The sequence below is a fragment of the Erythranthe guttata genome, chromosome 9 (assembly GCF_056151865.1).
Source record: "Erythranthe guttata isolate IM_541 chromosome 9, IM_541, whole genome shotgun sequence".
NCBI lineage: Eukaryota > Viridiplantae > Streptophyta > Magnoliopsida > Lamiales > Phrymaceae > Erythranthe > Erythranthe guttata.
In genome coordinates, this window is record NC_142541.1 from 1011524 (window position 1) to 1026221 (window position 14698).

At 32.5% G+C, this 14698-nt stretch overlaps 2 protein-coding genes across 3 annotated transcripts; one reads left to right on the plus strand and one right to left on the minus strand.

Moving 5' to 3' along the window:
- The first annotated feature begins 1970 nt into the window (after positions 1–1970).
- On the plus strand, positions 1971–5376 carry LOC105974999 (D111/G-patch domain-containing protein). Of its 2 annotated transcripts, none has more exons than XM_013000162.2 (10): positions 1971–2186; positions 2430–2535; positions 2648–2711; positions 2904–2961; positions 3044–3159; positions 3235–3327; positions 3740–4015; positions 4427–4653; positions 4734–4949; positions 5079–5376. In XM_013000162.2, the coding sequence occupies exons 1-10, from the start codon at positions 2107–2109 to the stop codon at positions 5181–5183; spliced, it is 1341 nt and encodes a 446-aa protein (XP_012855616.2). In that variant the 5' UTR covers positions 1971–2106; the 3' UTR covers positions 5184–5376. The 2 variants fall into 2 exon arrangements, with proteins under 2 accessions (XP_012855616.2, XP_088679560.1); XM_088823434.1 differs by having other exon boundaries at positions 3238–3327.
- On the minus strand, positions 5353–9525 carry LOC105975003 (FKBP12-interacting protein of 37 kDa). The gene is made up of 14 exons (XM_088823435.1): positions 9284–9525; positions 9147–9198; positions 8983–9044; positions 8096–8163; positions 7890–7926; positions 7653–7740; positions 7461–7525; positions 7303–7380; positions 7114–7161; positions 6749–6802; positions 6482–6643; positions 6132–6201; positions 5870–5925; positions 5353–5696 (listed from the first exon to the last, which is right to left on the minus strand). Exons 1-14 carry the CDS (start codon positions 9308–9310, stop codon positions 5490–5492), a joined length of 1074 nt encoding a protein of 357 aa, XP_088679561.1. The 5' UTR covers positions 9311–9525; the 3' UTR covers positions 5353–5489.
- Positions 9526–14698: the final 5173 nt, after the last annotated feature.

Here is a 14698-nt window from a genome sequence, read left to right on the forward strand (position 1 = left end):
GTATGACGTGGCAATGGATTTCCAACGTGGGCAAATAGAGAGGAGACACGTGTAAGCGGCTGAGGCCTTTCCCACAACATAGCACACCAAACACGTGCAAGCCGTACGCAAAATTAAGCCTTGCAGAATTTCAGCTTTTTACAAAGTTTATAAATATACTTGACTACACCTATTTTCTTTCATCAAAATTTGGAAACCAACAAATTGTTCAAACAACTTTAAAGCAGTTAATTAATTTATCTGTTTATCAGTTTGTCTTTATTTGAAAAAAAAAAAAAGAAATTAAAAAAAAAATGTATATTATTTCCAATAATGGCGACGGCTCGTTGGAGAAGAAGGTTCTAGATGGTGAAATTTTTCCAGTTGAAGGGTATAATTGTCCACCGGCTAAATTTATAATCGAAGGCGATGGAGACGACGACGATGGAGGTTACGATTACGCTCCCGCTGCTTGAAAAAAAAAATATGTTTCATCAATTATTAATTTTTCATATATAATAGGGTGACCTCAATTTTGTAATTTAGGTTTTTTAATTAAACTTTATTATAAAGTTTTGTTAATGAGCTAATATGTGATATGATATAAGGGAACTAACTCACCATAAGAATTTATGACTTCATTTTCTCTTTTTTTTTTTTTTAATTAATGCTTTTTTTGTTTCTTTATTTTTTCTATTTTCTTGTTCTATGTTTAGTTTAACTCACCTTAGTAAAAGTCGAATATTAGCAAATTATTATTCGTGAGCAAGAGGGTGGCCCGAATTCGAACTATCCGATTCGGATAACTAATTCTAGTGACGGAGCACGGAAAACGAGAATAATAGAGATAATACTTTCTTTTAAATAAACGAGTTGCTTTATAGCAGAAAGCAAAAATACCGACGTGTTAACTTGATCAAAATTTTGATTATATAGCTCATTTATATAAGTTTAAAAATTGTTTTCAAACCCAATAATATTATTGATCCATGTCCAAGCCCAACTTATAAGTTAAACTTAATTATGGGTCTTAGCCCATAAACAACAAGCATAAATATCACTTAATTATCACCAATTTAGCCCATAATAAAGATATTTGAGACAATTTAATTTACCAATATAAGTTGAAAAAAAAAAATTTAATTTTGTAAACATGTAAATTAACTACTTAACAGTTAATTAATAAGATTGCAAACACTTCTATGTTTTGAATAAATATTTAGGTGGTGTTTGCAAATGCTTTTTGAAAGTGATTATGCAGTTTTTTTTGCTCATAATCTGTTTTTAGGTGTTTGCAAAATCAACTTTTGCTTTTGCTTCTCTTAAAATAATCTGCTTTAAGCTATTTTTTTAAAAGCACCCCTAACCCTGTTTTTTCAATTTTAGTTCATTTTTCGAAATATTTGCAAACACCCCAAACTTTTAGAAATAAGCACTTAAAACTAACTTAAATCACAATCACTAACTTCTGCTTTTAAATAATCATTTGCAAACACCACCTTAGTTCTAATTTTATTCTCAATTTACCAATTTCTATTTTTGAAATAAACGAGAAGAAAAAATAAATAAAATGAAAATAGGATAAATTACACCTATACCGCTGAAGTATGCTAGAATAACTTTAAAGTCCTTCTAGTATCGGTAATTACAATCATCCCATGAAACATTGTTAGAAACCCTAACGGAATAATGCATAGGATAAGTTATTCCGTTAGAGTTTTAATGGACTATTAATTTCAGACAATGGTGGAGACGACGTAAAGCTAGGGGGTGACATGGTTCTTCTAACATTTTTTAAATCCTTATTATCTTATATAAGATTTATAAATTTTCGTCTATGGTAGCATTAACGGCCCCACGGAAAACAAATATAGTGCATATCGGTTTCCAAGACATGAAATCTAAAATCTTGGCCCCGGTAATTGTTTCAGGGATGTGGCTGTAATTACTAATACCAGAGGGACCTTAAAGTTGTTTTAGAATACCTCAGGGTGTAGATGTAATTTACTCAAAAAATAAAATAAAAAATAAAAAAAGAAAAAGTAAAAAACCCCCCACCAAAACAGTGGTGACAATTTTGAAAGAAGACGCAGCGAAGAAGAGAAGTGAAAACTGAAAGCTCAATCAATGGCGGAAGATAATCAGCCACAGGAAAGCGATTGCGCCTTCCAGTGGGATGAAGATTCTCAGCTTTACTACCATGCCAGGTTTTTTTTTTTTTTTTTTTTTTTTCTGAATTATTAATTTTTATTTTTTCTATTGCCAAATCTTCCGGCTGTTTGAAGACGATCCCACTCGAAATCAACACTTTTATTTTCAAATTCCCTCAATTAAAATCGCAATCTCGGTGTGTATATTCGTAATTCGCATTTGCCCCAAATTAAAATTTTCAATTTTTTCGAGAAAAAAATAATAGGTTTTTTAATTTAATTTTTTCAATTTTGATGCAGCACTGGATTTTACCATGACCCACAAGCAGGATGGTACTACAGCAGCATCGATGGACTTTATTACAAATTTGAAGATGGAAATTATGTGCCTCTTGAATCCAATCAGGTATTATTTTATTTATTTATTTATTTTTATTTGCATATATTTTAGGTAATATTTTATAATTTATTTCTGAAGATTGAATGTAAGAGCTTTAATAACACTGTGTTTATCTCAGGATCAAGTAGAAACATCGGATGCTCAAATCGAAGTAAAAGAAGTTCGCATCGATCCTTCCCTAGGTGAACTAGTACATCTTGTTTCGAACATAACATGTCTATTTTATTTCGTATATTTTACTAAAGATGAAAATTTCGAATGTACTTTCTTGTTAGTACTAATGATTTTTAAGAATCTGATTAAGTAATATTCACGTGTTTCTTGTTTTTGTTCTTCACTGGTGATATTTCGTTTTTGTGATTGTATCTAGACAGACTCCCCAACAAATGGTAGCATCGACCAATCAGATTTCCCCCCTCCACCATCAGAATGGTGAGCTTTGTCTCGATCCATTTTTCAAAATTTGTAGCCGATTTATTTAATTCTTTTCGCCTAAGTCACATTTTATATGTAGGCTAGAAGACACTCTTATCGATTTATATTTATCGGGATATTCCAATCGAACAAATTATGGTGATGATTCTGACATGACAATGGCTGCAGCATCTAACGGTGCAGATGAATTAAACGGTTAGTGAAATTTTATATTTCGCATAAATTCGATAAAACAGGTTCTTACAAAATTTTATTTCCTCAAATGTAAAGGAGATGAAGATATTGAAGAGCTTGAAGAAGGAGAGTGGGTCCCGGATGACCCCGATTTTTGGAGGAATTTTAGTGACAAGATTTTAGCTGAAGGTATGTAATACTCGACATTCGTAAAGCAAGATTTATTCTCTTATTTCATCATCCATATTGAGCTTCCGAAACTGTAACTTGAGCCTTTTATCTATATGTTAGAATAAAATTAGGAATTTGTCCTAGATTAAGAATATAATTAGGGCCTCGTTTGGTTGAGAAGATTAGCCACGATTAACTAAGTAATTGGACTTTGTATGATGTTTGGCATACCCAATAACTTCCCGGGTCGACCCGGAGATATTTCATGTTCATGAAATTTGAGTTCAAAGCATGTAGAAGCTCGTTATTTTTTACGTAGACGAGCCTAAATCCCGTAATTTGGAAAAGTAGGACAGCGGAAAAAGGTTCCATTTTTATCGCAAAATTGTACTTTGCAGTATTGACAGTTGGAGCAATCATCTTCTGCCAGGTGTAACTGAGGAAGAAGAAAATTGGCGCGCACAATATGGTCAAGTAATTCAACTAGATAAGGAGTGGATTTCATCGGAATTGCAAACGGTGGATTTGTGGGATTGGGGTTTAGTTAAAGGAACGAAAAAGGACGGCCAATCAGAGATTGCCAGGTTGGTTGGCAAACTGAGGAAGCCCTCTACTAAGCTTCACCCTTCAGTATCTTCAGGTGGCGGAATATTTAAAACGGCACCCGTTTGTGAAGTGCATCTTGATATGGTACGAGTGAAATCAGGTTTGCACTTTAGTCCTTTATCAATTTTTTTTCTTTTCAGACAAGACGGAAAACTGTTGAGCAACAACCTTAGTTAATAAGTTTAACAATGCTTTTGTTGTTTTGTTTAACTCCCTCCTAATTCATTTATAGAGTTTATTACATTCAACACCCCTGTGTTATATCAAATTGCTAAAATAAAGCTCCCGGTTTAAATATTAGCAAAAACCCCTCTATGGTCCATTTTAATTTTTTTGAGCACACAAACGCCCCTAAATGATGCACCTTTAGGGGTAGTTTGCTAATATTTATAAGTCTTTTTTAACAATTACAGTAAACATAGGGGTGCTGAATGCAATTAACCATTCATTTAATTATATACTCAAAGATTGACCGTAATTTTTTATTTTGTTTTTGGTTTCCTTTTCATAGGCAGGATATACAGATTAAAAAATCCTAGCAGGCAATATTTGGCATCTTTGTCAGTTTACGATGCGTACAACCCAACTAAAGATTGGGGCTTTCCACAGTTATCCATAAAAGATTCAGACAAGTTGCCACAATTAGATGAACATCTGTCTGAATCCCAAATCTCGGAAGTTCTTCCCGTCCGGAACGAGAAATCTTTACAGCCAGTGAAGATTTGCATATCTAAAAAGGTAACTAAATAAATTTTTGCTGCTTTTGAAATGAGTCCTTATATTCTATTTTATGTCCTAAAAAAACATTTTGTTTTTAGGATCACAATGTGTACCGTGATAGAGCTGCTGAGAGAAGAGCTTTGCACGGTGGGTTTGGTGTGGGCCCAGGTCAGAAGAACTCACTTGTCGGTCCTGATTATGCCACATCATCTCCTACTTTACAACCCGAAGAGGCAGCAGCTGAGTCATTGAATATTTCCTTCGGTGAAGGAAGTTATGCCAGAAAAATTCTCCAAGGCATGGGCTGGAAGGAGGTAAATACTTGTCAAGAAAAAAAAATTGTTTTTACGAACACTATCGTATCTCGTTTCTACTCTTGAATAAAATCACAATAATCTCATTACTCGCAAGTATCTTGATTCGTAAGTAATTGTTGTATGCAGGGGGAGACACTCGGGCTTAGCATGAAGGGATTGAGTGAACCTATACAAGCAAATGGAAACAAAGGAACTGCTGGTTTAGGTTGGGATAATGGCTGGAGAAAGTAATATAATTCGCCGGACAACTCGAATTTTACTTAGCGAATCGAATAGTACGGAAAAATAATATATGTATATATATATACATATAGAAGTGAAGTTACTACTTTTTTGTTGATTGACATTTATTTTTAGAGTTTCTCGGGTATAGACGAACCTCGTTAATTTGATATTCGACTGATTAATAACCTTGTTCATATAATTAACTCTTGTGACTATTCGAAGAAGATGCTACAAATGAAGAAGTAAAGTTCTCTCACAACAAAAAAGAAGGTTCTAAAAAAAAACGTGCTCTAATTAGTAATTATTACAAAATTAGTCAAGTTGACTTTCAATTTCAGTTTTCACTTTAATTGGAGTGACTTCATCAACAATGGCATCACCACCTTCAACACTATCAGTAGCAGCAACAGCTAACACAGTCTGCTCCTCCTCTACAAGGCTATTATTCTTTTCCATGTCGTGCTTCAGTCTCTGTATCTCGTTTTCTTTTTCTTCTAATTTCTCTTGCATGATTACCGCCTGTAACCATTGAGATCGAAATACGTAAGATCAAGAAAGCATTGTATAAATTAAACAATCAAGAACCCAACATTTAATTCACCTTCTCTCTCTATATATATGTATTCGCTTACTCTATATCTCTATTATAAACGTTATATAAATTGGATTACAGAATCATAACGGGGAAGTACCAACTCATTCGATCTATCAACATCACTAGCGAGTTTATCCATTTGCTTGAATAATCCTACAGAAAACAATAAAATAGAAGCTGGTGTCATAAATCAAAGGAAATACCGCTAAAAATGTGCCCGTATCGTGATATTCCTGTACAATAAAAATTTACCAAAAAACAACGTAATATGCTAGCAACCATATTTCAATCATAGTCCACAATCGTAACCGATAGAGCAGCAGTACGAAAACGATGAAAATGGGTGCATGAAAACAAACCTTCAAATTGACTTCTTAGTTCGGCATTTTGAGATTTTTGTAAAGCAAGTTTCATTCCGAGCTCATGTATCTGCCAGAAACAACAGAAGTAAAATGAACTGAATTTCATCAAAGTACCAAAGATTTAAAATCATTACAGAAAGGCAGTGTGTAAAAGAAAGTCGTGTGGGAAATGCAGAGTCGAAGATTTAAAAATCAACCCTTATCTACAGAAATAAAGATATTCAAGTTTTCTGTAATTCTTCTAACAGAGTGTATGTATGTATAGCTGTGCTTAACCACTATTAACTTCCAATTGAAAATTAATAAAAAATTGGTTTAACATCATCATCGCACAAAGGGTCACATACCTTTCCTTCATTAGCTTGATTACCGATCTCCTCATTCTCTTCCTGCAGAGTTCTGCATTTTGCCATTATCATCTTTCCCATCTTACTTTGTGAGGTAAAACTAACAGCATTTATATTATCTTGCAACTCTTTAACTTTCTTATCCTTCTCTTCCACCAAATTCTGACAAAAGAATAGTTCAGAGCAGGAATCAGTTTGTGGAAAAATAATAAAATATGTTTATCTGTATATGTCTACATGCACGTAAGTATAGCCCAAAAGAAGCACCTTCAATCTTGTGAACTCTTCATGGATAGCTGGGTCTAGCAGTAACCTCCTTGCCTGTCAGGTTATCAGTTTAAAAACAAATGAAAAGTAGAAAAACATAAACAAGATGACGCGACGCGACACCGGTCATATTGAAAGAAAAAAATGTTTTTCCATGACAAATTTTCTGACTCAAGCTCAATACAAATTGGTTTTGTATTGAGCTAGAAACGACCTTTGTTCAAAATCTTCCAAGCATTTTAAAAAAACTGAGAGGCACATCTAGTGTTACCATACTTTACTTTGTCTGTGGGAGTGATGGACGAGTAGCAATATGTAGTGATATGAAAACAAACCGTATAGGAAGACAACAATGCACAGTATACCTGCATCGATGGAGGTTTCAGCTGAGCTCTCAAATCTCGAACAGCAGACTGTATTAAAGTTAGAAGAAGAAAGTGTAAGAAAAGGGATAAGGGATAAAGCCCCTTCTATAAAAGACCCTCGAGTAAGATATTTCTTTAGCAACTAACAATTTTGAGTTAATAATGCATGTACAACTAATAATTTCTCACCTTCAACTCAGCTATCTCCTGCTCCCGTTTTGCAAATGTAACGATGAATGCAGCTTCTTTTTTCTTTGCTTTCTCAAGCTAATAACAAAGAATAAAACTGAATATATCATCTCAGTAAAAACGTGGAAATCTAAAAGGACTTCGGTATTCAAACATACTTGCTCTCGCAGAGACTCCTCAGAGGACCTCAGAGTCTGAAGGTAGCTGACCACAAATCTTGGTTCTGCCACAGAAATTGAAAAACTGTTTGGCTTAAAATAAACAATAATACGCTAACAATTGATTAAAACATCAATTCTGTAGACCAAATTACAGGAGGAAAAATGGCATAAGGCACACTAGAACCAAACCAGGAGTTGCGCTTTGGGGTACAAAGGATTCATTCTGAAAAGATGAGCGCCACTTCTGAATCTCAGATTTAGCATCTTCGAGTTTTGTCTGAATATGTACAAACCAGTATTGTATTACCACATTATACATAAATCCTATAATTGCAAACTTAAACCATATTGACTAAGAGATGGAGAACTGAAGAAACAGAAAGATAAGAAAGAAAAACAACAGTAAGATTCGGAAGTGATAAGTACCTGGCAATTTGAGAGCTCGTCTTGGCAATTCTTGAGACTACAAAAGAAAAGCAGAGAAACATGCCAGCAAAACTTATATTAAAATTACTTAGAAGTTGGTAGGTTTATATTCTAAAACTACTTATTATTATTAAACCCATCACCGCTAGTTTATTGCGTTTGTATTATTTCGAATAAAAAGAGAAAATCGGCATAAGGATTAATACCTCTCACGAAGAGATAAAATCATCCCAGTTGCCAATCCAGGCGCAGTTTCCTCTACTTTCAGGTTAGCCTAAGTGCCAACAAACAAACAGTGAGTCAACTATAAATCTTATAGAACCATATGCTAGCAGGCGCAAGGTACATGATTTATTCAATAATGCCTCGTTCAGTTCTAAATAATTCAGTCTATCTGGTCAATAATGTAATAAAATTCTGCATTTTGTCAATCTTTTCTATTCCTTTCAACACCAAACTCTCTAGAATTTAGTGAAACGTTCAGAAACCCTGGCAGCAGCACTAGGAAAATCCCCCTTCAGGAAAGATCCTTCTACATGTAAAAGATACTCTACCACATGTATGAAAAATTCAGATTCTGCTGGACAAATCATTTTGTTGCAGTCTGAACAGGAATTGGCCTCTTTATAACTATCAGTGTCAGCTATCTTACGACTTAACACTCTTTCTTTATTTTCTTACAAGACAACATCACAACAACAGTAATCACAATGAATGCTGATATCAGTACCATGCAACTTAGAACTATCACTTTTCTGCCTCAATATCCGAGACACGAGTAATTAGCTACCCTCTCCTCAAAGAAACCCTCAAACATTTTTTTATACACACAAGAACATTAGTTTGTTCTAAATAGCAAATAAGAATGCAACGATTTCTCAATAGAAAAGTGAGAGAATGTTTGTAGCATTGTATGTTTTCAGCCGACAAATTCAAACCAACCCGAGACTCACAGGATAAAGCCCGAAAGAGATAGCTAAAAAATTAAAAAAAAAAAAAAAAAAAAAACAAAATAATCCAATACATCAAACATAAAGAGCAGCAGTAAAACAAAATTCACGGCTAAAAATAGTTAACAGAATAAAAAAAAAACCTTTTTTGACCCAAAAATATCGTCTTCCTCATCGTCAATAACTCCAAAGTTTCTCTTAACACCTAACAAAAAATAACCGCACTCTCAATCAGCAATGGCACTGGTAATTTGAATTTGTTACTGATATTATTGAATTTGAATTAGATTAATTAGTTTTTAATTACCTTGACGCCCTGCAGTATTTCCCCGGGCAAAATCGCCTCCGAAATCATCTTCCTGCAATTATTGCCCCGAAATATAATTAATCTGGAAAAAAAAAAGCCGATGAACAAAAAATTACACAGCACGAAGGGATTCTTACGTCATCGAGATGGTCGTTCGACGCCATTGGAATTCTGAATTCTGAATTTGGGGGTTATGAATGAAAATTGAAAACCCTAGCTTGGTGAAATTAGAGAAGCGTGTATCGAAAATTGTGGGAGTAGCGTCGCACAGGAACAAAGCCCGAGTCGGATTTGTAATCCCCTACGGATAGAACCGGAGATTTTATCTTGCAACCTACACGTGGCGGCAATACAGGAATAGAAATCGGTGTGTCGATGTGAAGAATGAAGATGAATGTGTGTGAATTGTACTTTTTCTTTCTCGGCAAATTACATATAAACCCTATTAAATCTTTAGATATTACACTTAGATCCCTTAGAATTTAGTTCCGTCTCACTCTCAACTCCTTTTTCTACCATCGATCAAGCACAGTATCTCCTCGATAAAACTAATAACTTTATTTAAAAATACTTTTCGTCTCGAGCTGGTAAAAATGTACTAAACAATCAACTCGATAATTTAATATTTCGTTAAGTTAATCGAATTTTGCTAGTTCCGACTGTATTAATTTATAGAGGTTTAATTTACTGAAAAAATTACAACAATTCTTCTTTACGAGTTTAAATTTAATTATATAGAGATCCTTCTATATTTAAAAATAAGATTCACGCTTCCCTTAATTTTTTATTCAAATACGAGGGAGTCTATGTGCAATTATATCTAACCTCAGGGAAGAAAAATAATTTTATAAATTAATACCCAAGGGGTTGAATATCGAATGAAACTAAACCTCAAGGGAGATTTATGTAATGTTTCAAATTTGAAGCCGTCTAGGTGTAATTAGATGTAACCTTGGGGGATGTATTTATAATTTAAACATTTATGTCACCGGGTCGGGCTTAGTATAACCCATAATTTGTTGGGCTATTCTTACTAATTGGGCTTTGATGGGCTTTATAAACCAATTCTATAAATATAGCCCTCATGGCTCCAAAAGGAAAAATGAAGGATATATTCAGCTCAATTATTTATTTTATTTTATTGTATCGTCCCTCAAACTTTTTTATTCCAACACTGGTATTCTCAGGTCTCGTTTGATTGTGAAGATACGACTAACAAATGTACTATTATGCAATATTATAATATTTGAATTCTGTAATTATAATAAGGTGTTATACACAATTTCAAATTAATATGATGAATATTTTTCAATAATTATATATGGATAGTTCAAATAATTGAATTAATCACTCAACTTTTATTGAGAAACTTAAAGATGTTTTTCAAGTGTAAAAACTAAATACATTATCAATGTTGATATAGCTCAAAGAAGGGGGGAAAAGTTAAGGGAAAAACTAGGTGGTTTTGTAATAAAAGTTTTCTATAGGGGCAGATTTCCTATTAAAAAAATTGACCTGATGCACATATTTGTCATTGAATTGTAAATATTTGAATTATACCCTTGTGGTTGATGGGGATAGGGTCCGTTAGTTCTTCTATCAAACTTAATCGCGCACGTAAAATTTCAAGTAGGTCATCTGCAAAATGTAGTATTTTAACATTTGACAAGTGCAGTTAATTTTGACCTAAAACTAACGGACGCCACTACTCCTACCAATCACAAGGGAGTTATGTGCTGATATTACCAGCACTAAGCAGTCATCTGCAACAGTTTGTAACCATATGGGGCTTAAGTGCTGTATACCTAATCTTATATAACAAGCTAGTAACAATTATTAAAAAAAAAAAAACACTAATAGTGAATAAATACATAACTACTATAGATAGAGACAATATTTTAAATTACATGATTAAATTTGAGAGACTCTCTATCATTTAATTTGCCCATGTAGCAAAAGGGAAAAACAACAATTGACATTATGCAACAAAAATGTTGGGCAAGATGGTGGTATGTCCTATGTGTAGCATACATACCCTAGCTACAAATATTAATATTTCCTAGTATCTACTTTATGTGATTTCTTTCTTTCTTGGGGAAAGAGTAGATTAATATAAAACAAGAAGTTAAATTAATGTTTTATATTATATCGATTAATCGGTAAATTACGGTCACCCCTGAAATAAAGTTAAATTACGAGAAAATTCGTCATGTTTGAGTAATTACAATCACCTCATCAACTATGAATCTTCTTATACGTCCACGCTCATGGTGTCAAATTCAACAGAATGTTCTATATTCCGTGGAATGTTGTTCTCTAGTTTGTACTCGTTTTATGCAAATATATAGTTTTTGATGCACCACCATCTGATATTTACTAGCCAAGAGAAACATCTTACGATAGTCTTATTTAAAAAATGTGGAGCTCGAACGGAGGTGTCAAAATTCTACAATATAAAATCTTGAATTATTAAGTCACGACCCAAATGTAACCGGGTCGAACCCACTTTGATGAATTAATTAGGGTTTCAATTTCTATATAGTGTAAGCATTATTAGGGTTTACTCTTGTTCTAGTGATCCTATGTAGTATGTACCTTTAATTCATGGAAGGCAAGAAACTGTACGAGGCAATGATTGATGGAAAAGAATGTTTCATTTTTGTCGGAATTTCTTTATTTATTTATTCTTAAACAATTGGTTGGATTTGAATCAATTCAGGTTTAGGAAACTAATTAATAATACATATAAAGGGGGGTGCAAATAAATCAAAAAGTCATAAGCTACCTACTAATAATCAGGTCCCTCTATTTTACTAGATATTGTTAATTATTTTTTATGCTAATTTGTTACTTTAATTTGGTGTGATTTGATTATTTGATTTTATTTATTTATTTATCTTTGTCCTAAATTGCAGGATCTGAGTGAACATTTTCAATGAATACAAAATGCATGCACTCACTTTTTTCTGATTAGATTTGTAAATAATATAATAGGGCAAATAATACAACACCTCTTGGTGGAAATAGGAATGAAATTTTCGGCCCGAGTGTATATAGCTCAACTGATTCCTAGAATCGATTACCAGTAGTCGCACTGTGAGAATTTCAACTCTATTAAGGACTGGTTTTGTTGTGGACATCAGATTTAGGTCCACTACCAATTTTTTTCATTCGGAATTTTAAAAATTCCGATTTTCAATATTTTTTAATATTTTTTTATCCGAGTGAATGTAGAAGATAAGGATTTGTTTTCCCTCCTTTTTGGCAACTTGATAAACACAGCTTACTTTAATATAATGATTAATTAATTAATTAGGTAGGTGATTATGATAGTGCTTATGACTAATTAAGTTTTGGGCATAATCTTATGTGGTTTGCATCTTAATTGATGTGATTTGTTGGAATTAGTGGGCTATAATTGAAACTTAAAAGTTAATCTATATTGTCAAGAAGTTAGTGGGAAATAAAGTTGATGGAGAAATGGTTGCTAGCTGCTCCCACTTTCACACACCGTAGATAAATTAATAAAAACACAAACAATATCAGAAAATTGGATAATGTACAGTAAAATTTCGATAAATTAATAATCTCGTTTAATTAATATTTTTTTGTTCGGTTCCAATTTGAGGACAACGTGTTAAGATGTCGAAGAAAAGTTTTTTTTTTTTTTTACTTCTTTAGATATTAGCTTAATTATAAAAGTTATGTTATGCTAGTTTCATGTTTGCTCCAATAATTAGAATTTTAGATTATTAATGTTACCTACTCGCGATAATAATAAAATTTTAAATTTTCGGTTCGATGCTTCAATGGTTATTTTTTTTATAAACAAAGTGCATTATTTTTTCGGGTGTTGAAGTTAAATAAATAAATATACATATTAAATGGTGCTTGAGGGATAAGTGTTACAAATGATACTTGAAGGGGGTAAATGTTACATAATCTATATATTAGGGGTGCAAAGTGTATTTAAATTTTAACCTAAGGTGAAACTAGTAAATGAAAAATGTTTGTAAAATTAGTAACACATTGATGAAAGATGTGTAGCAAATGGGGAACTAATGGGTCCAATATGCATTACACATTGTTTTAATTAGCACTCAGATTCTCAATTTTCTTTTACCTTTTCACCCTAAAGTTTTACCAAAAATAAAAATAAATGAATTTGAATAAAATAAAAATAAATAATTATTGACAAGTTTTAATTGGTTCTTTTTTTTCTTGTACGCATGCAACAAAAGCACTTTTCCTTATAGAAGCTATTGTTTCCATCTACTTTACAGAATAATTATCTAGAAATTATTTTTTTATCTTAAAAAATAAATCATATTTTGTTTGATTTAATTTCAATGTTTTTTCCATTGACCATAAGACTAATATTTATATTTTTTTTATTTAAAAGGGGCAAATATAATTAATTGTGGGTTATCTAGATGTACACGTGTGAGAGGTGAATGTCTAAACCACTTTCCTAAGCTTTTATCATTTCATTTTTTTCAATTTTACAGACATTTTCATTAACCACTTGAGTAAAAATGGAAAAGAAAAAATAGAAGAAAAAAAAGTAAATGACACTTTACACCCTAGTGGTTACATACTTTTGTAGATGACCCTCTTCCGTTCGTAGTATGACGTAGATGTAGCGCCCGTTACTTTTTCTGTTAAACTTAATCGTGCATTCAAACTTCAAAGGGGTCATCTGCAGTTAAATTTGACATCATAACTAACTGAAGCTACCCTTATCAACCACAAAGGAGTTATGTGCTTATATTACGAATACAATGAAGTTATCTGCAAAAGCTTGTAAACACACGGGAGTCGAGTCCTATTTACCGAAAGAAAGAAAAAAACATTTTTTTTTTCCATAAAATCGTGTAATTGATAATTGGGGACGATATTGCCCTCCCCCGGCCCTTCCTTAGTTTGGCTTCAAAGTAACTTAAAGTGCCCTTTTTTCACTATGTAGTAACTCATCATTTAAATTATATCGTCGATTTTTCGGATTTTTTTTTCAATTATTTCATTAATTTTTTTAATTAATTATTATACTAATTAATTAAAATGGTTAAATAACAAATCAATCATGAAAATGGTCTTATAAATAAATATTTGGAGGGTATGTGTATGAATTTATATATATATATATATATATATATATATATATATATATATATATATATATATATATATATAGGACAAAAAATCATCTGGAACAGTAAAATGTGCCCTAAGAAGACAAATAATCTCAACAGCCCACCAAAAAGGAGAAAGACAACTAATATGGGGGGACAATAGTAATTATTATAAGTAGAAAGAAAAGACCGCAAGAGTGGACTTTCACAATTACATGCTCAATTTAGTCAATGGACCACCTATTAAACTTTGGTGCTATCTACAATTTATTCAACTTAAGCATCATATATAATAGAGTAAATTACAATTAACCCCAGTGATAAAGTCTATTTACAAAGAAACGCCTCATTTTTCCATAATTACATCCACTCCTGTAATTTATAGATTTCTTACATTAACATCCTTTTGTAGGGGTTGGA

What these genes read in the sequence shown, in the direction of transcription:
- LOC105975003 (XM_088823435.1), bottom strand. Translation starts at nt 9,310, where the DNA reads ATGGCGTCGAACGACCATCTCGATGAC. An exon ending in AGGAGTCTCTGCGAGAGCAA is followed by an intron (nt 7,381 to 7,460) that starts GTATGTTTGAAT and finishes CTTTGTTATTAG; the next exon opens with CTTGAGAAAGCAAAGAAAAA. An exon ending in AAGAGTTCACAAGATTGAAG is followed by an intron (nt 6,644 to 6,748) that starts GTGCTTCTTTTG and finishes TTCTTTTGTCAG; the next exon opens with AATTTGGTGGAAGAGAAGGA.
- LOC105974999 (XM_013000162.2), top strand. Translation starts at nt 2,107, where the DNA reads ATGGCGGAAGATAATCAGCCACAGGAAAGCGATTGCGCCTTCCAGTGG. An exon ending in CCCCCTCCACCATCAGAATG is followed by an intron (nt 2,962 to 3,043) that starts GTGAGCTTTGTC and finishes TTTTATATGTAG; the next exon opens with GCTAGAAGACACTCTTATCG. An exon ending in AGATTTGCATATCTAAAAAG is followed by an intron (nt 4,654 to 4,733) that starts GTAACTAAATAA and finishes TTTTGTTTTTAG; the next exon opens with GATCACAATGTGTACCGTGA.